General features: G+C 44.0%; 4 protein-coding genes across 5 annotated transcripts; all 4 read left to right on the forward strand.

The window, feature by feature from the left end:
- Nucleotides 1-253: 253 nt before the first annotated feature.
- On the forward strand, nucleotides 254-6928 carry LOC127767749 (uncharacterized). Of its 2 annotated transcripts, XR_008016502.1 has the most exons (16): nucleotides 254-619; nucleotides 1212-1469; nucleotides 1823-1947; nucleotides 2487-2688; nucleotides 2870-2995; nucleotides 3102-3358; nucleotides 3665-3772; nucleotides 3839-3980; nucleotides 4064-4229; nucleotides 4653-4810; nucleotides 4942-5265; nucleotides 5369-5443; nucleotides 5778-5847; nucleotides 5913-6070; nucleotides 6558-6759; nucleotides 6907-6928. XR_008016502.1 is itself a non-coding variant. In XM_052293187.1 (15 exons), the coding sequence occupies exons 1-15, from the start codon at nucleotides 326-328 to the stop codon at nucleotides 6705-6707; spliced, it is 2613 nt and encodes an 870-aa protein (XP_052149147.1). In that variant the 5' UTR covers nucleotides 254-325; the 3' UTR covers nucleotides 6708-6891. The 2 variants fall into 2 exon arrangements, 1 of the variants encoding a protein (XP_052149147.1); XM_052293187.1 differs by lacking the exon at nucleotides 6907-6928 and having other exon boundaries at nucleotides 6558-6891.
- LOC127767750 (germin-like protein 3-1) lies at nucleotides 6907-8060 on the forward strand. The gene is made up of 2 exons (XM_052293188.1): nucleotides 6907-6952; nucleotides 7082-8060. Exon 2 carries the CDS (start codon nucleotides 7143-7145, stop codon nucleotides 7818-7820), a length of 678 nt encoding a protein of 225 aa, XP_052149148.1. The 5' UTR covers nucleotides 6907-6952; nucleotides 7082-7142; the 3' UTR covers nucleotides 7821-8060.
- Nucleotides 8061-8290: 230 nt separating this feature from the next.
- Nucleotides 8291-11372, forward strand: LOC127768934 (uncharacterized). The gene is made up of 3 exons (XM_052294601.1): nucleotides 8291-8552; nucleotides 8626-9618; nucleotides 11089-11372. The coding sequence occupies exons 1-3, from the start codon at nucleotides 8291-8293 to the stop codon at nucleotides 11370-11372; spliced, it is 1539 nt and encodes a 512-aa protein (XP_052150561.1).
- Nucleotides 11373-19232: 7860 nt separating this feature from the next.
- LOC127768444 (serine/threonine-protein kinase RIPK-like) lies at nucleotides 19233-25126 on the forward strand. The gene is made up of 5 exons (XM_052294024.1): nucleotides 19233-19715; nucleotides 21095-21230; nucleotides 22443-22579; nucleotides 23589-23712; nucleotides 24192-25126. Exons 1-5 carry the CDS (start codon nucleotides 19296-19298, stop codon nucleotides 24647-24649), a joined length of 1275 nt encoding a protein of 424 aa, XP_052149984.1. The 5' UTR covers nucleotides 19233-19295; the 3' UTR covers nucleotides 24650-25126.
- The last annotated feature ends 1350 nt before the right edge of the window (nucleotides 25127-26476 follow it).

The raw sequence follows: 26476 nt of genomic DNA on the forward strand, positions 1-26476 counted from the left end.
TTTTGGGATATGTACGGGAAAATTAATTTTCCGATCTTGAATTCTTGATTGGGATTTGCTACGGGTGGCGCCACCCTTTTCTCCCTGGACCTATATCTACTGTGTGTGGATTTTAGTTTAAAAAACTCGGCCCATTCCTTGTGGATAAGGCCCATCCAACAGCATGTCTACTACCACGCGGCCCAAAAAGCGCTTGGTTGCTATTGGGCCCATGGGTCAGGGTGTGAGGCGGTTTTACCAGTCGCTAGCTCAAGCCTCTAAACCCTTCTTCTCCCCAGCTCACCCCGTTCGCCGCCGCCGACGCCGCTCGCCGGGGGCTATCGCCATGTCGCCGGCCGCCGCCTCACCGGATGATCGCATCCGGAGCTACGAGGATTTCGCGAGGGTGCACGCGTACCTGCTGGCCGCCTCCGGGATCCCGCCGTCGCTGCACCAGCGGCTTTACCGCAAGCTCGCCGACGAGGTGTTCGACGGCGGGGAGGCCTTCTCGGTAGAGCCCTGCGAGGGAGGGAGGCAGCGGAGGCTCGTTCTCGCCGCTGAGGGGACTCTAGGGAGGGAGTCCGATGTCTTCCTCGTCGACCACGCCTGGTCCTTCCGCCTCTCCGATGCGCTTAAGCAGGTACTAATACTATCCCTGGGACCGTGATTTACTTCTGTGGAATCAGTTGCGCTAGTTTGTTGGGAAGTGATTAGTGCGATTTTGGCGGCTTTTGTGCTGCCTAGCTGTATTATGGCCCATAACGTAGTGTATTACTGATGAATGGGAGCGCAATGACGACATTATAACGGACTTGTTGATTTAATTTGTTTACTCTTGTGACTTCAAGTAGGGTTTATGCTGTACTATTATGCCATTTACTTTTATGTTGGATACATGGAACGATTTTAGCATGGTCCTTGCTGATTGTTAATGTGTTATTACTGTGAATTGGAGTATTGACTAGTTAAGTGAGCGCAGCTACAGTTCGAACTAACTTAAGAGTGTCATAGTTTTTTTTTTCTTGGGTGCTGTTAATGTCTTGTACTTATTAGCTTTCTTATGCTGGTTAATAAGTGGTCGACACTGCAAAATCAGGGTCCGTTTTATTCTTTTCATGCTATCATCTGATAGCTATGTCGACTGACCAACAAATACACATTTTGTGAGTGTTCATTTACAGAGCTTTTTACTTCCATGAGTGCTCTTATGCTCTTATTTTGGTGATATGCAGTTGAGGGAAGTACCAGGACTGGCCGAAAGAATGGCAGCATTGATGTGTGTGGATCTGGACGAGAGAACTGAACTTGAAGAAGCAGATGAACAGGACAATGGGAATGGAGGGAGTTTGGAGAGTGCCTTGGAGGTAGTTGAGAAAGAAAGGACTAGAATCCAGGAGAAGGGAAGTGACTTTGCAGCATGGCTGGAACTTGAGGAGCTTGGAATTGATGATGACATGCTAATAGCTTTGGATCTATCTTCAAAATTTCCGGTCTGTTCCCTTTATATATTATTTATTCATGTTTTTACTTTTTAGTTGCCGTTGTCTGCAACATACACCAAAAAGTTGTTTATCTGCCTTATCTGATAAAAAAAAACCCTGCTGTGCATATCTTTGTAGATGATCCAATCCAATAATTATGGTTTGAATTATTCTTCAGGAAAAGAAACTTTCCAGTGTTAAAGATCGTTTCAGTAAAAAAAAAAAGTACTAATGTTTAGTACTGGTCTTGCTCCCCAAAAACATTATGACTTTGAGATGTGTATTTTTACCATAATTTCATGTTTCTTTGAATTTTGTGTATGTTCTGAAGTTTTCCTTTTATTTTCTTTGTATGCCATTAGAATATGGTAGCCCTCAACCTATGGGGAAACAAGCTTCAGGATCCAGAGAAAATAATGAAAGGAATAGGGGAATGTAGAAGGCTAAAGGCACTTTGGTTGAATGAGAACCCTGCACTGAAGGAAGGGTCAGAATCAAGCCTTATTTGTTTTTGTTGAAGTTTTAATTTTGTTAATTCTGTTGTGAATATTTTTCATTTCAAGTTTTTCACTGTTATAGCTTGATAAGTCCAAGTAGGAAAATAACTCTGGGGGTCCTGATGGAAGTTGACCAGCAACTAGTTATTGTGGAATCATGTAGTTATCTCAACATGATTGATAGGAGAAAATTGTAACTTCTGTGCTTGAACAGAAAGCAAGTGAACAACATCTTAAGATAATTGAGATATTATTTTGCTCAGTTATAGTATATGTCCTCTTTAATTTGAAGAATAAAACCATCTTAGGATGAGTTGGTTCATCATGAGGTCTTCCCATGGTTTTAGTGGGATGACTTCCTTCTTCATCATAGTAATAAACATGTACTAACAAACATAAACTTATAAAAAAAATGCTGAGGTGATAAATGGATCCTCAAACCAAACAAGTGACCAGTTTTGGTTGGGCCATTCGCCATCTCTTCTTTTGTCATGTGGCATTCTGATGTTTTTTTCCTTAATGTTGATAGTGTTGACAAAGTTATTCTTGACGGTCTACCTGAATTGGAAATATACAATTCACATTTTACGAGGAAAGCTGGAGAATGGGCTTTAGGTTTCTGTGGGGATATTATTGGAGCAGACAATCCCTGTTCCTCAGCGGAAAGCATACCATTGGAGAATATTGTGTCTCTCGATCTCTCAGATAGGTGTATCCACAAACTACCAGTGGTAATAGCTATAACTGGTCTTCTTTATTGACATTATTCACTAATTCATTTTCTTGATCAAAATTATTCACTAATCCATTTGGCACATTTTGTCTTTAAGATGTTATTTTCCAAACTGTACAATCTTGAAATGTGGAACTCTTTTGCTGATAATTCCCTTCTCTGCATATACAATTCAACAGGTGTTCTCTCCTAGAAAACTTTCCTCCCTGTTGAGCTTGAACATCCGTGGTAATCCTTTGGATCAAATGTCCAGTGACGATCTCTTGAAGTTAATTAGTGGATTTACCCAGTTACAAGAGTTGGAGGTATTACCAGCCTAACTGCATGTCTGTCTCATAAATAAGATCACCTTCTTTATAAATTAATAAGATGATTGCAATCAAGGTTTTCATGGCAAATTTCTTTCCACAGGTTGATATTCCTGGCTCTCTTGGAAACAGTGCTATTTCCATTCTTGAGTGTCTTCCTAATCTATCTTTGCTAAATGGTATCAATGTGGCAAGTATAATAGAGAGTGGTAAGCATATAATTGATTCTGCACTTAAACCACGTCTGCCTGAATGGTCACCACAAGAATCCCTTCCTGAAAGAGTTATTGGTGCAATGTGGTTATATCTTATGACATACCGGCTTGCTGATGAAGAAAAGATCGATGAAACACCTGTTTGGTATGACTACTTGCAAGTTGCAACCTTTTCTCATCCCTTTATGGAGCATTGTGCGTAATTTTAATAACTTCGAGGTGAAGTTCTGCTAAAAGTTTGAACATAAATAATTATGATTGTGTCAACTAGCCCCTAGCCATAGGTAGGTTTGCCTAGTGTAGATATTCACCTTTAGACGATCTAGAACATTGCTTGTTTTCACTTTTCTGCAGTCATAAATATTGAATCGAATGGCATGAAAAGAAAATTTTGTATCTGATTAACACTGTGGCTACTATTTTGTGGGTTTGTGTCTGGTTATTCATGTAGGTATGTCATGGATGAGCTGGGTTCAGCTATGCGCCACAGTGACGATGCAAACTTCAGAATAGCACCTTTCCTGTTCATGCCCGATGGTAAACTAGCTTCTGCCATAAGGTATTGTCCTTCGAACTTCAGCAACATGTTAGTAATATGTAGCTTGCTAATACCCAACATTTTCAGTTACACAATTTTGTGGCCTGTTCATGATGTTCATACTGGAGAAGAGTGCACTCGTGATTTCTTGTTTGGTGTTGGCGAGGACAAACAACGCTCGGCTAGGCTTACAGCCTGGTTCCGCACACCAGAGAATTATTTTATCCAGGCAAGAAACTTAGTCTGTAAACTTGTGGTGCTGGGATAAACGGTCTTATCTTTTGTCCATACTCTCCCTTTTCAACCTTTTAGGAATTCAGAAAGTACAAGGAACAACTTCAATCAAGCAGTATCTGTCCTTCAAGAAAAGTAACATCGGTGACCAAAAGTATCCGTCCAAGTGATGGCCATGCACTTCGAGTATTTACCGACATACCCCAAGTAGAGGAGTTTCTAACACGTCCAGAATTTGTTCTCAGTAAGGAAAATTCCACCCTACCTTATCGTTTATCTGTTTTTTTTTTTGGTAAGGGTCAACTGTCTTTAGATATAAATAAACTCTTAACTTCTGTTTATGTAAAACATTAACTTTAAGCTTGTAATCAACTTGTCCTCCTTTCCCTTGGAACTTCGTTTATGTAGGAAGCATTGATGTAGCTTGCTGGCGATGCACATTATAGAACATTCATTTATCTGGGTAGTTTGAACCCAATCGTAGATGTTCATTTGAGATTAAAAGCTTTTGTGTTTGCTAGCACTAGTTTACCTAAGGAATCAGCTAGGTATTATGTTTTCTCTGACCAGTCCCAAAAAAAATATTGATAGTGCTCTTCCATCGTATGGTTTACTTATATATGGTCACCAAATGTTCCTCATTTGTATCTATTTTGTATGCCTGCAGCATCTGATCCAAAGGAAGCTGACATCATTTGGGTAAGCATGCAAGTGGATTCGGAATTAAAGAATGCACTAGGACTTACAGACCAACAATATACAAATCAATTTCCTTTCGAAGCTTGCCTGGTCATGAAACATCACTTGGCAGAGACTATCCACAAGGTGAGCTACTGAGCTGTTTAGCTTAGATCTGTTTTTCAGGGAAAACATTGCGTGTAACTTATGTCAAAAAACCATACAATAAACACCATATTCTTTCAATGGCATCTGAAAATTAGCATCAACTTCTACAGGCATGGGGTTCACCTGAATGGCTTCAACCTACGTATAACCTGGAGACACATTTATCTCCACTCATTGGAGATTACTGTGTGAGAAAGAGAGATGGTATGGATAACTTATGGATTATGAAGCCTTGGAATATGGCAAGAACAATTGACACTACTGTTGCTGGTGATTTATCTGCTATCATTAGACTCATGGAGACAGGTCCCAAAATATGCCAAAAATATATCGAATGCCCTGCACTTTTCCAAGGAAGGAAGTTTGATCTGCGGTATATTGTTTTCGTCCGCAGTATATGCCCTTTAGAGATATTTCTTTCTGATGTGTTTTGGGTATGACCTTTAATTCAAATGATACTTTTGATCGATCTCATTGTTCACTGTGATACTTACTAATTATTTTGTGACTCTGGTGCATATAACTTATTATTCGCAGGTTAGGTTAGCAAACAATCAGTACACTCTGGAGAAAACAAGCTTTTTTGAATATGAAACCCATTTCACCGTGATGGTATGTTCAAATTTGATTGTAACTATACATATTATTTGTGGGACCATGAATGTTAGTTGCTGTCAGGAGTGTATAAGTAGTGTGTGTTCAGATGTTCTTTCCTGTTCTTTAAGTGATTTTATGTTCTGGCTTTATGCTTATGTTATGTTTATAGTTTTTTTTTCTAAGAATGAAAATGTGCTTTAGATGCCTAACTATATTTCCCTTCCAGAATTATATTGGAAGGGATGTTGGCATCAAATATCATGTGAAAGTCTAGATTCTAGAAATATGATATATTTTTTTTCTCAGAATTAAAATGTGATTAGGATGCTTAACTATATTTCCCTTCCAGAATTATATTGGAAGGATGAACCATATGAACACACCAGAGTTTGTCAAGGAGTTTGAGAAGGAGCACCAAGGTCAGCTTGCATTTTTCTCTTTATATTATGCGTGTCTAGTTACTGACTTCTGACTAAAATTTTAGTTAAATGGCTGGAGATCCATGGACGCATACGGGATATGATACGATGTGTCTTTGAGTCAGCCACAGCTGTTCATCCTGAGATGCAGAACCCGTTCTCTAGGGCTATCTATGGGGTTGATGTCATGCTTGATAATAAATTCAATCCGAAGATTTTGGAGGTATGCCTTACCTACTTTCCTATCCTGCAACCGCTGAAATTTCGTTGCCTCCCCCTATTGTTGACATGACATGCTGAAACCTGCATATCTACACAACAATTGTAGTGCCGCGGCACATGGTTAAAGTTATATAGTACTGAACGTGTGAAAGCCATTGCCCATATGCTTCACTGAACTAATGAAAGCCCTTGCGCATTCTCATTTTATGCCCAGCTCAGAATTAATTTCAGAAGATATGCCAGTATGTTGATTTAGATATTCTTGTTGTAGCCTCACATACATAGTATGTCAGGCAAGATGTGGTACAAAAGTCAGGAAGTAACACTCAGTTAATCTCTGTTTGCCACCCAAGCATAAGCTTCCAATTGAAATTTGACTATTACATTTGGAATTTTATAGATGTTCAGCTATTGTATTATATAAGCATTAAAACCTTCTTCCTAGTAATTCCTCTCACTGTTCCGAAAATTTATAAAATGAAATGCAGGTGACATATTGTCCGGACTGCACGAGGGCATGCAAATATGACACTCAAGCTCTCGTGGGAAGCCAGGGTGTCATCAGGGGCACTGAATTTTTCAATACAGTGTTTGGCTGCCTCTTTCTGGACGAGCTTAAAGATGTATCGCCGCTGTAATCACCACAACAAGGTTGCTGTAACACCGAAGTTCAACACAATACACGCACATGTGAGTTGTGATCCTGTCGTTTTATATGCCATACATATCAAATTTGCTCAGTACAATTACAAAGGGGGTGTGATGCTGCCTCCTGCCTGTACCATGCTTCGGATCAGATTGAAATGAGCTTGACGAATCCTCCTCCTGCTGTTCAAGGTTTTGGTTGGTCAAAAGCCAGAAAGCACGTACCTCATGCTCCAAGGCAAGCTAGCCCTTACCTTTCCGCTACTCATACCCACAGTAACTTGAAAGCATCATCACATGGCAACAACATTCTAGACATATATACACAGGTAGTAGCAGCTACTGATATCTCGACCTAATCATCTAGAGAGTAGAGGCATATACTCCTTTCCCGCCTAAACTGGAGCCAACCTGATCGAGACGCAGCCATGCGAGCAGCCGTCGCCCATCGAATCCTCCTCTCGCTCGCCCTCTTCGCCGTCCTCTGCAGATGCGATCCCGACCTCCTCTTCGACTACTGCGTCGCCGACACGGCGGCGGCGACCGCGGCCGGGGCGTTCCACCTGAACGGCCTCGCTTGCATCGACCCGGCGCTGGCACGCGCCGACCACTTCGCCACGTCCGCGCTCTCCCGCGCCACCAACCCGGCCGCCACGCTCTACGGCTTCAACGCGACGCTGACGAGCCCGGCCGCGTCGCTGCCCGGCGCCAACGCGCAGGGCCTCGCCATGGCGCGCATCGACCTCGCGCCGGGCGGCATGGCGCCGCCGCACTCCCACCCGCGCGCGTCGGAGGCGGCGCTCGTCCTCAGCGGGAGCGTCCTGGTCGGGTTCGCCGACACGTCGTACCGGCTGTACACCCAGCTGCTGCGCGCCGGCGAGGCGTTCGTGTTCCCGAGGGCCATGGTGCACTTCCTGTACAACATGGACACGGCGGCGCCGGCCGTCGTGCTGTCCGGGCTCAACAGCCAGAGCCCCGGCGCGCAGCTCGTGCCCTTCTCGGCGTTCCGGACGGAGCCGCGGCTGCCGGACGAGGTCCTCAAGAAGGCGTTCAAGATCACCGGCCAGGACGTGCAGAGGATCCAAAAACACCTCGGTGGACTATGATCGATTCGAGATTCTACCCATCAGATTTTAGGCACAAACATATGATATGAGTTGGATCCAATATTGAAACCACTGGAGGATATTCTTTGATGCTGAATTTGTTAACATATGCTGAAAGTTTTGTCAACGTGATTCATGATTGTATAATATGTGAAGTGCAATATCTAAATTTGTACTCTGCGTTCGTTTATGCAGGTTGGGAGCCTATCCCTTTAGCACAGAAAACAAAACAACTTATTATCGCATAATTAATTAAGTATTAGGGATTTAAAAACGTTCAACTAAATATTCGAAGCTTTCAACTCAAATTTGGAAATTTTCATCTCAAAATTAAAATCATTCAACTTGAATTATAAAAACTTTCAAACTTAGAGTTTAAAACTTTTAATTAAAATTTTTAAAACTTTTGACTCAAAATATAGGAATCCTCTCTAGCCTGAACCTACCATTAGTTGTGACCTTACCGATCCATGGGGATTTCCTCCGCTTCCTATCATCCCCCAACCTTGCAGCTTCCGTCCTCCGCCGTCGGCGCCTCCCGACGCTGCGGCTCTCCCGACTGGGTCATGCTGGATGAAACAGCGTACATCTCCGACCGCCGGAACAAATCCACCGCTGAGTCCCAGACGAGCGAGGGCCAGATCTTCCAGGTGTCCTTCTGGCTCGTCGATCCGCCGGGTCTTTCCTACTTCACTGTCCATTGCCCGGGACTGGAGGAGGACGGCCTCGACTGTGAGCCCTCCGTTCTCGCCGCGGAAGGATCCCTCGTTCTCTTCCGCGTCAAATTGTCCCCCCGTCCCATGAGTGAGCCCATGCGATTACTTCGTCTACAGGGCTGCCCCCTGGAGTCCATGGCTCGACCTGCTTCCTGACCCCAATGTCATGTCCTTCAACTCCGAGAAATTTGGCCTCTTCCCTTGTCGCAGCGGTGTCAGTGAGCACTATAATGTGGCCTTCCTCAATATTGAATGGGTGCCCTCTGATGTAGCTTGCCAGTTTGAGCTATACATCTTCTCATCCAAGAACAGAAAGTGGGACGTTAAACCAGTCTTGCAGGACTTGTCCCGTTCTGAGAATCACAAGGTAGCCCTCGAGCATGAGATCGACAAGCTGATCAATATAGGACACGATTCGTTGGGCTTGGTTGATCTCTGGCATGGTATTATTCTGCTCGAAAAGATGTTCGACGACTACCCAGTTGTGAGATATATGACATTCCCTAAGCCAGTGGTGTACACCACGGATGCCTATGGTGAAACTGTATGCGGCGAAACAGCCCCAGAGTGTGTACGGGATGTTGCCTGCTGCAATGGTTTGATCAAGTTTGTGGACGTAGAATACTGCTACACTGACGAGACCAATGGTAATGGTTGGAAAGCCACAACATGGAATAGGTTGCCTTCTTGGAAATATTGGCGCAAGCCTTTCACAGTTGACAAAACTGACATCTTGGTTGATCCCAGTTATGCCGCTGTTTTGCCTGAGCTGTGGGACAATAATACCAAAAAGATGGAACTGAAGAGACTGATTTGTTCTATCCCCACGCTGAGTATGCTTGATGATGACTTTCTTTACATGATAACCAAGATGAACGAAGAAGACAAAAATGCCTGGATCATCTCTGTTGACATGAAACATAACACACTGCAAGATGTGGCCCCAATTTCTGCTGCAAGGTTCTCCATTCTCAGTTCAATTTGCCATCCCTGTGCAATCTCTAAGTACCTCAAGATTAGCTGGATAAGTGCTATTGCTGTTGGTGATGCAAATGGGTATATCTATGAAGGGCAGTATGTGTGTATTACTTTATTTGCTTAGCTGATAATCAAGTGATGTCTAACTGTTTACTGTTGCCGAAACCATTATTATGCACTCTTTAGTAACTTCTGCCTTTAAATGCACAAGATTCATTAATCAAGTCTTTCTTGCCCTGAACTCAATACATTTATCATCTGTATGTGTATTGCTGTGGCATTCCAACCTGATCTTGGTTGTTACTGCATAAACATTATTAAGTGAAAATAACAGATAATTAATAAGATCCAGTTAAAAATGGGCGTAGATGTATGCACTAGTACTATATAAAGGAGAACTAAGGGCAAGTACTATGAGCATCCAAGCATAAGCCCCAAGATGCCACATAGGACTAAATAGTGAGGTGGAGGAGAGAAGAAAGATGAGAGAGAAATAGTCACCTCTCATGCAAGAGGCAGTCCCTACACAAATTTCAATAAACATGTGAGAGTGTTAGATATATTGGGGATTGTGTGATAGAGGTAACCTATTATGCATATCACCTCTTAATTTAATTATGTATGTCATACATAAAATTGGATGTGGTAGTCATCTCTACTATAAAACTTGCCTTAAGGTTCAGCCTCTATGAGTTTCACCACCTGCCTAAATAACTATGTCATTAATTGTGGCATTAGTTAGGATTGCATGGAATGATCTTTGAGGTGATAACATTTGTCAAAACTTATTTGCTGGAGCATCAGGGGTAAATATCTGTCAATTGGAAACTAGGCAAGACAAAGTTGTGTTGCTTTTGTAAACTGAAAAGAAAGGAGTTGCAAATATGATACTCAAGCGCTCGTGGGAAGCCAGGTGTCATCAAGGGCAGTGAATTTTTCAACGTTGTGTTCGGCTGCCTCTTTCTGGACGAGCTTAAAGATGTATCGCAGCTGTAATCACATCAGTGACACACATCAAATTTGCTCAGTACAAAGGGGGCGTGATGCTGCCTCCTACCTGTACCATTGCTTTGGATCAAATTGAAATGAGCTTGACGAATCCTCCTCCTGCTGATCAAGCCACGCAGGGCTTGGGTTTTGGTTTGGTCAAAAGCCAGAAAGCACGTACCTCATGCTCCAATTATGATGTGAACTTAATAGGCCTATCAATTGAACAAACCGGGGCTCGCGTCGATCACGTTGCGGCCCATTAAATTTTCGGCCTTTCTTCATTTCTTGCACGTTCAGGGCCAGTAAGTCCGTTGAACAGAATACAGAACTTTTTTTTTTTTTTTTTGCAAAATTTGCTACAGGACACCAAAAGATTGTAGTTCTTTTACTGTGAGACATCCGAAGATCGTGTATTTGCTTGTGAACACTTAAAAAAGTGGTAATTAGCTGCTAGACACTCCTCCCATTATTTTATTATTTCGGTCAAAATGAAGAGAGAAATAGTTGTGTAAGTACCAAAATGCCCTTGTACAGTGTTCTTCCTCTCACTTCTTTTCTTTTCCCCTTCTTCTTGTTCTTTGCAGTGGAGCAGAGGGCGACGGCGGACGGCTGGGCCATGGCGGGGTGGCGGCGGCGGCGGCGGCGCATCGCCGGGACGGCTTGGCCACAGCGGGGCGGCGGCGGCGGCGCATCGCTGGGACGGCTCGGCCACGGCGGGGCGGCGGCGGCGCTCGACGACCACAGTCGGAAGGCTCTCCACGACGGCCTTCCCCGCCACGCGCACGCCGGCTCGTGCTCCGCGGCGAGCTGCCCGAACAGCACGTCGTCGGCGTCATCGAGGAAGAACGTGTCGATTCCACCGTCGTAGTCGGCGTCGCACCGCCGCACGCTGCTCCACCTCGAGCAGCAGGTCGTCACCCACGGCGACGCCCTCCGCGTCGGCGCGGTGCGCGGCGGCGGCGGCGGGCTCGACTTCTTCGCGTCGTGCTCCCACGCCGCCCGCCTCGTCGACCTCGTCACCTCGCCGTGGCCCGCCCGCGTCGTCGCGTCCAAGCACGCCGCCGCCTCGTCGTCCTCGCTAGCACACCTTCGCCGTGGAGCTCTGCCCGGTGTGCCGCGACAGAGAAAGAGAGGAAGAGATGAACAGAGAGAAAGAAAGCAAGAAGAACAAGAGAGAAAGAGAGATTGACGAGTGGACCCATGGGCAAATTTGTTTTTAACTAAAGTTTTTCTCTCCATTTTGACCAGAAATAATAAAATAATGAGAGGAGTGTCCAGGAGCTAATTACCAATTTTTACAGTGTCCACGAGCAAATATACGATTTTCGGGTGTCTCGTAGCAAAGACCGTAATCTTTCGTTGTCATGTAACAAATTTTGCCTTTTTTTCAGCTATATACGTTGCAAATACGTCATACAAACACAACAGCTAAGCCATGTCACGCTGGTGTACGCAGTAAGCGAAGTTGATTCTTCCATCATCATCTTCTTCTTCTTGATCAGTTTCTCTGGAAACGTCGGCACACAGGCGCAATCTTCCGCCCCCTTTTCGTACGCACGGCGGTGTTGGAAAAACCGGGGGTAGTACGTATTTTGAAACTGGAAAGTGGGAAAAAACAAGTACTCCCTACTAGGCATTTGTTCAAGCAAGAGTGATTTCTTGTTTCAAAAAGGAAGGGAGTGATTTTTCCTGCCTCCTTTGCTACTCTTCTTTTAGGAGACTTCACCTCTAGTCTCTAGAAAGTAAAAAAAAAAAAAGGGTGAATAATCCATGGTAAACCGACGCGAGTACACGACCGAGCACACTTTCTCACCTGTGTTGTTGACACTTCCATTGACAAGGCCACGCAAATTTCTTCCCTTTTTTCGGCTGTCATTTAACCACGACGACAATTTCAGATGTACATGTATAGTGTACACATCGTATAAGTCTACTCGTGACGTGAATCGGTGGCAGTTGGTACTTTGATAGGGTAGAATTCCTTCGCCCATCTCGATCAATTACATCAGAAAATTAGCAAAGCGTCTCTTCTTTTTCTACACACCGGATGCTGCTACCTTTTCGATTTCGACTTTTGGGGAGCATCGACGAGTCTGAGTCCGTCACCTCTCTTTTGATCTCTGTTCACATGCGTATGAATTCATATGATCGTTCCGTTCTTGAGGCTACCAATCTACCATCAGTCTGTAATTCTGTATGAACCGTCAAGGAAGGCAATCGAGACTGGACATCTGCTAATCCATTTGCAGCCATCAATGAAGTCTGAAGAGCGTGGTTACTCTAAAATGGACGTTTCTTTCAGCAGCTTTCCAAACATGTGTGAGCTCAAGAAATCGATGTTCCCTAACATGCGTGATATTCTGTTCCTCAGCCCAATCCGTGTTAAATCAGATGACCCATCAAAGATGATACTGAAACCGGGCAAGATTTGGGCCACATGAGAGCCAGTTAGTAGCTTAATCAGTTTGGCAGGCAAAGTCGAAGAGATATGGTGCTTAAATGTACAACCTGCATGATATTTTACAGCAGCAAGAAAGGTGAGAAAGTTGAAACTGTTGAATGATCTGATTTATGAAAACGTACTATATATGTCAGAGATCACCTGGCACAAGTTTTATACAACTGGAATCAAAAGGAGATAAGGATAGAAACCTTTTATTCATCAACAATTGCAGACTCAAGTTAAATAATTCTGACAAGACATATTTCAATTTTCCAAGTCAGATGAAGATAACTAGTAGATAAGTACTCAGCTAGTAGCCCCTTGAGGCATATACCACACAATTCAATCTCTAATGCAAGTCAGTTCAAGGAGATGTCGTTTTCTGTTGTTATAGGTAAGGACCAATTCCCCCAAGGCCTACCTCCCTGTAACTCCCAAATCTGTCTTCATCTCAAGTCATATAGATTTGAAATGATTTTTCGTGGGTGATGTCCAGAGATATGATTTCTCCCAGAACTATTCAGTAAACGTAATGTAATTGGATAATATGAAAGTGTTCAATTCTGCACCTAATCCCTGAAATGGACGTTGCTTATAAACTGATAGGTGTTCTGATAGAGATAGAAATCAGACAAATCAGAGTGATCGAATAAGTTGCTATCACTGAAGCGAAAATTTTCCCACAGAAATTTGGAAAGGTCATAGGCAATACTACAATTCTACGATCGATTCTAATCGCAGTGTGCTTTACCCTGCTTCTTCCGTTGATACGCCTCGTTTCCTTTAGAGCCGCTTCAACTAAAATCATTATATCTGGGGGCGGCTTCGGAAACATACCTATTTTTCCTTTATTTGGTTGTTGACAAATACACGAAATCGTTACGTTTCTATTAGGTTAGACTCTACAACATTCATACTGGAAGAAATTTCATCATAAAAGGCAGGAATTTTAAAAGGTGCAGACATCATTCAATTTGAATTATGCAATGAAAACAGAAGTGCGAACTTGGAGAAAATAATGGATCTGGAGCTAGTGATATTTTCCTGTTATATTTTAAATGTCGACGCATTAATTCACAGGTCGGCATACTTGAGTTGTGCTAATCAAGTTGGTCACAATTAAAGTCATGTCTGAAGATGGAGTAAACCTGAAGCATTTGCTGCCGTTGCATCCTACTTTGAGTTAACTGGCAAACTGCTCACAGCCACTCTGCATGGTGGCCTTGTCCATCTTGATCAAGATGTCCTTGTCTCTTCGTGAGTTTTGTAAATTTCGTCTTGCTCGTTGACATAATTAATGCGTGAAAAATGCTCCGATGCTTCCAAATGATCGGGGTATGATCCATGTTCTAGAAGCCTGGTGCTGATATTCTTGCGATTTCTGACACCGTTCGTTGATCATTTTGTCTGCATAATCTAAGCTGAGGATTGATGACACGTTGAAGCTGAATGCAGCCGCTTGGGTGAATTAGGATAGTTACCTGAATCCAACAAGTTACGGTGTTGCCATCATTAAAATGTTGAAGGGTTTGATCAGGACGTGTCCTTTTGTCTCTTGCATACATCACTGTTGAAATGCAATACTGATATAATAGGATTATCTGCCTGCACCTTTGCCCTAAGGTCAAACGCTCAAAGAGACACGAAAAGAAAATGTCTTGGGCTATTCCATGCATGGATAATATGGTAGCATCACAAAAATGTTGTTTTGATGCCCGGACACTATAGGAGTTTCCATGACATGATCATATATGGATATTAGCGTAACTTGATTATTAAAACGGCTGAGATGGTAGAATATAATCCCATATGTTTTTTTTCGTGAACACGCAAAAAGATTGCACGTCAATATATTAGAAGAATAGAGTTTTTGTTACACGACGCACTTAGCTAGACCGGCCTATGCCAAGGAAGGAAGAAAAACAAAGATAAAAAAACAAGGAAGGAAAGGAAAAAACTTAATACGACGGTAACTCTACTCCAAACAGCGGGCGGGGGCAGAGCCACTCTACGCTCCCAACAATTCTCCAAAGAAAGCGACGGCCGCTAACGACCACAGCTGGTCCTCTGAAAGAATGGACTATAGAAGGGACCACCTATACATTTGTCGACAAATTTTCTACTAAAAATTTGATAGGTGTAATTATAGTACAATCGTAATGTAATTACACTGTAACTTATATATAATTACACTGTAACTTGCATGCAACTACAGTGTAACTTGTATGTAAGTTTCATGTAATTTTGAATCGTTAGACCTATTACAAGATTTGTTCTGGTGAGGAAGAAAAAAAATCACAGCACACACATATGTGAAAGAATTTGTTCTCATGACCTCTATTTTACTGAAAAAACATGTTACCGAGAGATTCTTGAAAGTTACATACAAGTTACATTATAATTACAGTGTAATTACATGCAAGTTATAGTGTAATTACACTATGATTATACTATAATTACATCTGATAAATTTTTGGAGGAAAATTTGTCGATAAATATATAGCAAATTCGTTTACGTAATCCCATATGTAACTCGTGCAGTTACATATGTAGGCGATGATTTATACGGTGATCGGCGGCCTCTAATTTTGTGAGAAGGCTGTTCAATGCAGAGTATCTAGCTCAACCTTTTTTTTTTTTTTTGGGAAAATACCCCCAATTGATTGGTAGCTGTTGTTAGGTGAAACAAGAGATAAAACGATCGGGGGGAAACGACGTGCGCCGTCCAAATGCATGGAATTGACGATTGGGTGAGTTGGCATTTGGCAGCCCAACCAACATTTTTCACATCACCTCCTACATCTTACCCCTCCCTTCCAAAGTCCCCGTAGCGCAAGTGCGCGACGGTTGCTTTCACAGTTCAAACCAATCCAACGTACTCGGCAGCTCCAGTACTAGAAGTCAACTACTCAAGTAATCAATGGATATATGACATCTGCTATACATCCAACCTGGAATAACACACACCGATTGATCGGGCTGCAAATGGTGATGTGTACTGTGGTTAGCTAGGGGTTAGCTCGCATCGCAGCCGTCGTACAGTATGTGCCTGACCTGACCTGACCCAACGAATATTGCGGCAACGCACGCTGTTTTCCTCGCCATCTCGCCGCACCGCGCCCCCGCGCGCGCGCGTTGCACCGCATGTCACGCTGGCTTCCGGATCGACCCGGTTGCGGGCGCGGACAAGTCGAGGGAAATGCCGCGTGGGTTAATTGATCCGGGCGTGCGTGCGTGCGCGTGCGATCGAAGAGCCCAATCTGTGGCTACCGGTCCAACCGCGCGCGCGGAGCCGGCAGATCAGATCCATCCAGCAGTTGACGCGCGCGGCTAGCTCGTCCGGCCTCCCGTTGTTCTTTCGCGTTGATCGAGCCGACCGACCGATTCGCCTGATCCAACAGTGCGTGCTAGGCCGCGGGGCGCGCGCGCGATTGCACATATGCCTTGGCCTACGCACGTACTAGCAACCTCGCGTACGAATCGCGTGATCGAGGCGAGCCCAAATGTAGGCACGGTTTACGTTGTACTTCACCGCGGCAGTGAGGCAAAGGCATGAACCTGATGCACCTGCACCTGCCTGCTTTTACATACCAACATAACCAGTGCACAACTATGACTGTAAATAGTATGCAATTAATATTGGCATTCTTAACTTATATAAGTCGATCGAACTTATGTGTTTATGAAATGATACGTTAAATAGTATTAATTATTATTATTTTGATAACTTTACAATCAACATTAGAAACGTAGAAGTTCCTTGAGGGTCAATGAGACTTTCCCTATGCAAACACTTCCACTAAAGAAAACAAAGTCACAAAGAGATCAATGTGCTATTCGCGTCCATGCGGCGCTCATGGTTTCGATCGTCTCTCTCTCCTACCTGCACCATATTGACCGTACGTCGTACAACTATAGCTGCAGGTCAGCTTTGGTCAGGTATATACGTACGTTCCTGTTACCTTCTAGAAGCAAGCTAGCCACATCCATATCAAGTTGCACCCAACACCATAGGATTAAATCCATTACTACTACTAATTTTTTTAATTTGTTTCTAGTGCTCGATCATCATTAAGTACCATATCTCCTACTCGTTTTTATTTGGCGGCACCTAACACCCGGCAATTAAAATTAACCTGTAGCTGTCTATCTGAAGAGTTCCTTTCCCTGCTACTAGCAGCCAGGTTCGATCGATCGTCTCCATCAGCTTGTGTCCAGTGACATATATGATACGTGGACGCCCGGCCTGAAGAAGGTTCTGAAATTTGGTGCTCTGTCCAATCCTTGAGCTCGACAACGATCACTTGGCAATTATTCTAGTACCTCTAGCTAGATCATAAACGTTTCTAATTAACTTCTTCTATAGCTAGATAATGCCATGTTGCGGAATAGTTAAACAAGTACGACATGTCACATGTGTGTGCATATCTTGTTGAACAAGATTGAAAAGGGGCATAAAGCTCCAAACCGGTGGATTTAATTAGGACAAGATCATTTTCAGAAACTGAAGATCATCTATGTATGTGTGTGTAGAGACGCTAATGCTTCCAAGTGATAGAAGAAGTTGAGGTAAAACAAAAGGGAGCTAGCACCTTTATGATCTTGTTGGGCCTACTGCTCCATTTTCTTAATACAGGAGGTTGCATGGGACTGTTCAATCATGTTTAAACTACAATTTGTAGTTTTGTACTCTGCACTTCGAAGCAATTGCAAATTTGTAGTTTGGACGATTCATGTCGGCACGAAAACAGAGTTCAGAGCCACGGCTCCGGTGGCTTGCATTGCAGATGGTACGGACACAACCTTTACCTGCTCTCAAGACTCAAACTATATCATCTTTGTTTTTTTTTTGTTTTTTTCAAAAAAAAATTGCAAGGAGTATCAGCTTTTCCTTGCAGGGAGCATTGCTAGCGAAACAGAAGCAACGTTCCTTGCAAGTTTGATCAATGCAGTACAGCTTCTGGAAAGGGAGCTTTGATAATAGTACAGTTGTACATTAAGTACAAAAGGATGCGCCAATAGTCGACTGGAGAACGGAGCAGAGGACACGTCATTCCAGATAGAGCCATCTCTAGCTGCTCGTGTGTGTTTGTCAGCACATGATGCTAACTAGTACGATCTCCAAGCAATTAACAGCTTTATTTTTTTTATACTTATACTTATCAGCTAAAATAGTTCTCAACCTTAAATTTTGAAGTTGATTTTAGAGTTTTTCATCGAAACTTATTTTTCAGCCTTAGCTTTTAGATTGTTAAGAACACGTATATAAAAATTTTATTCATAAATTATTTTTCATTTGCAAATATATTTTTGGCTTATTCCATTTGCAAATATACTATTTAGCTTAATCCTTAAATAAGCCAAACGATAGGGCAGTAAGTTATCATATGACATTGATAAGAGGTTCATCGTTTGTTATTCAGTTTATCCAGCCAAAATTTAAATTTAAAAACTCAATTTTAAAGTTAATATTAATGTTTTTATCTTAATTTATTTTTCGGTGTTGGTTTTTAAGTCACTACTAATACATATATAAAAATTTTACCTTTTCTTTTTCTAATAAGCGTTACAACCTATGATCAGCAATAGGTGAAATGAAGGGATAATTAATTGAGAGAAAATTAAGCAAGTTAATTAATTACCTTGGTAAAAACACATTGAGGAAAAAGTTTTTTTTTTGCGGGGAGGAAAAAGTTTTTTTTTTGCGGGGATTTAACCATGTGTGAAAATACACTTGGAGATAACGCGATCCACTTGTGCCTCTTGTCGGTCCAGTTTGAAACGGACGCAAACTATGGAGTACTACCTTCTTTTTTTTTTGACACGAACTATGGAGGACCAGGAGGAGTACTAGTACTAGTAAAGGGAAGCTTTCAGCATACCAAAGCCATGCCTTTGCCTGCTTTTCCATCTGATCCGTCCAGTCCTCATCCGACGCACGGGAGGCACCCTCGCCGCGTACCTCCCGTTGCAACTGACGGCGCGGATCGGAGCGTCCGTCGAAACCCCCGTTTCCGCCGCGGAATTTCACGCATTTCCCCGTGTCAAAATGGTCCGCCAAGTCAAAAGCCCAAGCTAGCCCCCTCTCCATCCACACACCACCAAACCAAAATTAACCAAACCCCCGCGCCGTTAACCCTCTGAGCTTGTGATGAATTAACGATCGTGACCGATCAAGTGAGCGATTAATAATAACCCAGCGGCACACAATTAAGCAATGCAAGAAGCCGTCGTCGTTAACACCGGCGGCCGGTGGGCACCAACCCGTATATATATACACTTCTATCCGGCCAAAGCAGCGGGTGCGGCCGGGTAACCCAACCACACACGCACGACACGAAGAACGCCATGGCGAAGCAGGCGTGGAGCTCGCTGTTCGGGTGCTTCACCTCGCACCACGACGGCGGCGGCAAGAGGAAGAAAGGCGGCGGCGGCGGGAAGAAGGCGAAGAAGAAGGTGGCGGCGGCGAGCCAGAAGCAGCGGAAGCTGCAGAGCCGGCTGTCGTTCTCCGACCTGTCGTTCGGAGGGATGGTGTCGCCGGAGGACCTGTCGCTGTCGCTGGCCGGGTCGAACCTCCACGTCTTCACCATCGCCGAGCTCCGCGCCGTCACCAGGGACTTCTCCATGACCAACTTCATCGGCGAGGGCGGCTTCGGCCCCGTCTACAAGGGCTACGTCGACGACAAGCTCAAGCCCGGCCTCCGCGCGCAGCCCGTCGCCGTCAAGCTCCTCGACCTCGAGGGCACACAGGGACACAACGAGTGGCTGGTAAGTACGACACTTAATCACTAGTAGCTGCTTAATTACGCCTCGCTAAAATTTAATTATAAACTACTCCACTGCTTGCTAGCTCCATCGGCTCAGTTCATTACTTGCACGGTTGCACCTGTACGTGACCTCACATTATTACTAGCTGACATGCCTTGACACTCCAATTAGGCGGTTATTGTTGGTAACTAAATTAATACAGAACACCACTTTGCAAAAAGTACGAAACTGATCATAATGATCAGTTTGATGAATAGTGTGGTTCTTTACCTGCTATACGCATGACGGCATGAGATTATTGCTGCTATCTAGTACCTCTAGTTGATGAGACTTGCTTACTTGTTCAAAGTTAGTTGAGCTGTTCTAGTAATAAGGTTTGAGTTAATTAGCTGGGAATTTAAACCATGATAGGACTTCAGATAAAATTAATTAATTAACCTATATGTACATGTTACATAAGTTCAGGAAAGTATATACCCAGCGTAATTAGCATTATTAACTTGGCCTTGCTACGGTGGGTACAAATTAAAGTATATATTCTGAAATGTCAGGGGAAAGAATTCAGAAAATGATTACATATTTTCTATAAGAAAAGAAAACTTGGTTTTCTGTTGAAATATAAAATAAATTGCTTGTATTTCCTCACTAGCTTAAGTTTCAACATGGAAATAGAGCCAAAGGTCTCGAATTCAAATCTTGCCAGCTGGTGCGTAATTAAATTAAAATTGCATCCACTTTTATTCTATCCTATAGGCTTGATGAGGCCCGCATGAGAGGATATTAGAATATGTAATTACTTGTTTTTCTTTATTAGCTTAATTAAACTTTTGGGTTAAATTGATTGGTGTATGCAACCGAGCTGAACTTTATTTTGCAGTATCTATTGCTTTTTTTTTGTTTATGAGTATTCCTTAAAAAAGGTTAATTAGTATTGTGATACTGTATTTGTTTATGAGTACGTACCTGCTCTATTCTTTCTACTATATTTTTTTCTCAATATTCCAAACCACTAGTCTTTTCTTATATTAAAATGGTTAATTGGTATTGTAATACTGTATTAGTTTATGAATACGTACCTGCTCGATTATTTTTACTATTCTTTTTCTCAATATTCCAAATCACTAGTCTTTTCTTAGAAGTAGAAGTTTTCTTGGTTGACGTGTTACACATACTGAACTCCATTCGAGAAAGTTTCAGAAGTTTGCTGCTAGATAGTAGATACCATGGAACAATAATTCAATAGAACAGTGCTGCTTGCTTAGCTGAAATGCTTCCTTATTTTATTTTTCTCCCAGTTAAAAGCAATCAAATGAGAAAAAAAAATGTCTGGACTTGACTGACAAGTCTGCAAATGCATACATGGCCCGATGATTATGCAGACTGAAGTCATCTTTCTGGGGCAACTGAGGCATCCTCACCTCGTCAAACTGATCGGCTACTGCTACGAGGATGAACACAGACTTCTCGTTTACGAGTTCATGACGAGGGGCAGCTTGGAGAAGCATCTCTTCAAAAGTAAGCTTGAAAAAAAAAACTAATATTTTGTTATTGTTTCCTATATTATGCTAGCTTTCTGCTACTCTGAATATACAAGAAATTTGGTGCAAGCCTCAGTTGTTTTCTGACAAATTAGCAGAAGTAATTAAGAATAAAAGCGTAACTGAGATTAGAGAGAATTGAAACGATTTACATATATATCAACGGTATAAGTATATATATAGCAGAGTGACAATCTTGCAGGCAACAAGAAAGAGATATTCGTAAAACATTGCTATCACTCTGCTTTTTCCTCGCTGCATCATTAAGCTAAAAAGGATTCGACAGAATCTCTAGGCTGAACATCGGTTGAAATGGACGGCGCGATTTTACCAACTCGCTGGCATAAACTTTTCTGCAAATTGGTGGCGCGGCTAAGCTCGATTGATCGAGTAGCTTTTCTTGCTCTACACCCTTCAATATGTTTCTCCAGTTTTTCCTGATGGTTCAAACTGCCTTTTTAGACCTTTGTTGTGACGTCCATTTTTGCGTTACATCATATCTCACTCTCTATATGGAGTCATTTTCTCTTAACCACTTTGATATAATTCACACCTGCAACTTGCTTTTGTTCTCCTCTTTGTCTGTCTCTTGTACAGTCCTACTGTCATGTCTTCATTGTCTATTTGCCTCTGCATAGTGAAGAGGAAACAGCGCAGATTTGATGTATAACCATGAGTATGGTAGGGGTAGGACACCTTCACCACTCGTTGTCTACTATGGTTTTTTCACATTAGTACTTGCGTCAAAGTAGTAGACAACCCCTAATATGTGATTTGGATCAACCTCATAAGTCAAAATTCGTGGCTTGTGTTATCGGTAACCACATGATCTAGTCACCTCGATCTATCAATTACTACTGGTTTAAGAGACATAGTAGCACAATATGCTTCATGTTTTATTAATGAAGCAAGGTAGCCCTGAAAACTGAAAAATCACGTGTGAGGGAGTACAGTGATTAAACTGTTGCAAATTAATTAAGAGATAGCAACGTTTCAGCAAAGTTTTTTTTAAGTAAATCCGATGTCATTAGTTTCATGTAGTCAGTCTACTGTCATGGACATGTAGATGCATGCTGACCAAAATGTACATTTCTCTTCTTAATTCAAGCTCCATATGTGCATATCTATTATTAGTTCAACTTAATCGTCTTATCTGATTACAAATCGTACTTACACACCAAATGTGCAGAGTACGCAGCGTCGTTGCCATGGTCAACACGGTTGAAGATCGCCATAGGTGCCGCAAAAGGGTTGGCCTTTCTCCATGAAGCCGAGAAGCCGGTCATCTACCGAGACTTCAAGACCTCCAACATCTTGCTAGACTCGGTACGTCCTTGACCTTAATTACGTTACCATCGTGGCATCGGATATGTGTTCTTCACCTACTTCCCCAAAAGATTGACCTGGTTGTCATTTGATCTCTAATAAGGTTATTAGTAGTCAGAAAAGTTATATTCTTTTAGATAATAGTCAGAATAGATGCATCATGCATGCATGGTTTGGTTGCTTGTACGTTCTTAATTAGTTTCCAGTATGAAACTGTCGTGATGCCAAATGCCAAGTACTAAACAACAAATCTTGACTACTACTCGATCGCCTATGTATACTGAACTAAGAATTGGTCAGGTTTCAGACTTTCAGTTTCAACTATAGCAGCGCTCCCGTTTTGTCATCAATGCGTTAACGTGACAAAGGCCGAGTTTACTTCCAAACTTTTTCTTCAAACTTCCAATTTTTTATTACATCAAAAGTTTCCTACACACACAAACTTTTAACTTTTTCGTCACATCGTTTCAATTTCAACCAAAGGCCGTGTTTAGTTCTTGAAAAAAGTTGGAAGTTTGAGGAAAGTTGGGAGTTTGGAAAAAAAAGTTGGAAGTTTATGTGTGTAGGAAAATTTTTGATGTGATGTGATATGATGGAAAGTTGAAAGTTTAAGGTAGTTGGAGGTAAACTAAACACTGCCAAACTTCTAATTTTAGCGTGAACTAAACACACCCAAAGAAAGAGCAGGGTGGTATGACTATTTCTCCGTGGAGAAAAAAAACTGAAAAAAAAGGGTAAAACATGGAGTGATTCATCAGTTTAAACTAAATTATTACGCGCGTGATAAACAGCGTTGTTGGGGGTGCAGTTGTTGGAGTTGGGTGCAGTGGTGATATTTCCCTCTGAACAGTAATCACTAGCAGGCTAGCACTACTGCTAGTGCATTTGCTTTGGTTACGCTATTATTTCTCCATCAACTGAATCCTGCAGTTGCAGCAGAAAGGTTTTCTTACACAAGTACAATTCTGTAGCAATCTTAATTTTGTTTTCGTTGCTGAATTGTCCGTAGGACTTCAAAGCCAAGCTCTCAGATTTCGGGCTAGCCAAGGACGGGCCAGAGGATGACGAGACGCATGTCTCGACACGTGTCATGGGCACACAGGGATACGCTGCACCAGAGTACATCATGACAGGTTTGACAGCAGAAAAAACTGCAACCTTTTACCCCATCCTAAATAAAAAATATAATATAAAATGTGATATATACTATTCAGATTTGTAATACTAAATCTGTCACATTTCTCTTTTTCTAAAAAAAATTTGGAATATATGGAGTAAGGGTGAGTTTGAGTAGAGGGGATAGAGAAGATTGGGAAGATACGCAAAACGAGGTGAGCCATTAGCGCATAATTAATTGATTATTAACTATTTTAAATTTTAAATTTTAAAAATAGATTATTATGATTTTTTAAATCAACTGTCCTATAGAAAATTTTTACAAAAAATACATCGTTTAATAGTTTGGGAAGCGTGCGCACGGAATACGATGTCCTTTTCTCGTCCAATCCCCGAGAACGAACGCACCCTAAGTTTTACTCCGACAATCTGATCGATGGTTTGTCAGTAGATTAAAAGCAATATAATTATGGTCTTGTTATCAAATTATTTTTAGGGCATCTGACGGCGAAGAGCGACGTGTACGGCTTCGGCGTGGTGCTGCTGGAGCTGCTGACGGGGAGGAAGTCGGTGGACAAGAGCCGGCCGGCGCGGGAGCAGAACCTGGTGGAGTGGGCCCGGCCGTACCTGACCGACGCGCGGCGGCTGGGCCGCGTCATGGACCGCAACCTCGCCGGCCAGTACCCGGCCAAGGCGGCGCAGAAGGCCGCCGCGCTGGCGCACCGCTGCGTCAGCCTCAACCCCAAGTCCCGCCCCCACATGTCCGCCGTCGTCGAGGCGCTCGAGCCGCTCCTCGCCCTCGACGACGACTGCCTCGTCGGCACCTTCGTCTACGTCGCGCCGCCCGACGACGTCGCCGCCAACGGCGACGGCAGCAGCGAGAGGCGAGCCGGCCGGAGGAGGTCTGACGGCGCCGCGGCGGCGGCGGCGGCCGATGGTGTGCAGCGGGAATGACTCGGTTTTGCTTGCGTTTGTCTGTACTCGTCGAGCTACGTGCTGATCAAGCGATGCCGGTAAATTAATCCGGATCAGTGAGTTGGCTCGTGGGTAAAAAATGATTGTGGATTTGAAGCATGTTATTATTTGTCTTAGGCTTGAATAGCAGAATAGGATTAGAGCGTGTAAATACGAGCATGTCAGACGTACATGAGCAAATTGAGCATGTAAACAGTTTGACAAAATATGGATGGTTCATCACTTCTCATGTTGGGGGGTTTCTCTAGTATCCTCCCAGCGCCGTGAAATATCTCTGTTGATAGACACTGTATGCTGTACGCGAGTATGTTTTTACTGTTTGCTGAAAGACTGTAGGTTTTCTCAGTGTGCACTGTATTTAAATTTTGAGAAGCTGCAAGGATTTAGTAATGGTAATGTTGGTGGTGTACGGTGTGGGAATGCAATACAACTGTAACAATTGGACAGGGAGAACGGAATGATTCCGGATTCAGGATTTCTGATGTCAGGCAGCTACCATATGGGCCAAATATATGTTGGGCCAAGAGAGGAGATCACAAGAGATAGGCCCAAAACCTCTTTGTAGCCCACAAGGACACACTCCTGGCTAGTCGCCGGCAAATTGGACCAACCGCACCACGTTCCGATGTCCCGGTGTAACATGTACCGCGTACGTAATAACAGATGCTAAGCAGCAAAGGCGTAATCGAGCCCAGAGATTTCCCCTAATCTACCTTAGGTTCATCGCCTGTCATTCCAGAAGCACCAGCCGAGCGCCGCCGCGGCGGCCACGTCCACCAGCCATACGCCCAACGCGGCGAACGCCACCTGGCCGCGCCCCATCAGCTGTAAATACGCCACCGCGGCGGCGTGCAGGAGCACGGGCGCGGCCACCAGGCAAGCGAGCGTGCCCCTGTGCATGTCCTCGACGAGGCACGGCCGCAGCATCAGGCGCATGTAGAGCGAGAACGGCGCGAGGAAGAAGAGCACCCCGACGCCGGCGCTGGACAGCGCCGTCGTCGTCGCCGGGACGAACATCGCCTGCGCCGCCGCCGCGCAGAGCCCGATTACCACGGAGACGCACAGCAGGACGGTCACCGTGGTCCTCAGCTTCCGTATCTGCTCGCTGCTGGTGAGCTCCTCCCAGCGGAGCCAGATCGCCTCGTCATCCCACCATGGCGACGGCTGATCCGGTGACGACCGTGTCGCCGCCGCCGCCGCCACCGTGAGGCCAGCTTCGACGTCGTCGTCGTTGTCGTCTTTATTGTTGCTTACCATCTTCTCGCCGTTTTTAGTTTCTCCCTGCAGACTCCCGCGATTCGACGCGACGCCGTACGTCGCCGCGCGCGCGCGTATATATCGCGCATCCGACTATCCGACTACGGCTTGCACTCCGTAACATATCCGACTGCGGCTTGCACTCCGTAACGTGTCGCACCAGGATACGGACACACTTTCAAGTTGTAGGCTTGTAGTTGTAGCGCACGTATACATATGTCATAGCCGAATAATCGACTGCGAGGTTGACCCAAACAACGGAAAAACGATGGAACAACGCTGGGACATATGTATACGTGCCCGCGGCGGACGTTGGCGGAGATCGTCTGCGGCCGCGCCGCGGGGCGCAGGTCGGCGATCCGCTTCGCCATGGCGGTCTCCGCGGCGTGCGCGGCCGTCGCCGGCGCGACGGTGGCGTGCCTGCCCGGCGCGCCCGCGGGCGCCGCGTTCGGGCTCGGCCTCGCGGGGCTCCTCTTCCTGCTGCCGTTCTCGTCGCTCTACGTCCCCATGCTGCGGCCGCCGGTGGACATGTCCAGGCCCTTCCTGAGC

Source organism: Oryza glaberrima, chromosome 3, assembly GCF_000147395.1.
Source record: "Oryza glaberrima chromosome 3, OglaRS2, whole genome shotgun sequence".
NCBI classification, from domain to species: domain Eukaryota; kingdom Viridiplantae; phylum Streptophyta; class Magnoliopsida; order Poales; family Poaceae; genus Oryza; species Oryza glaberrima.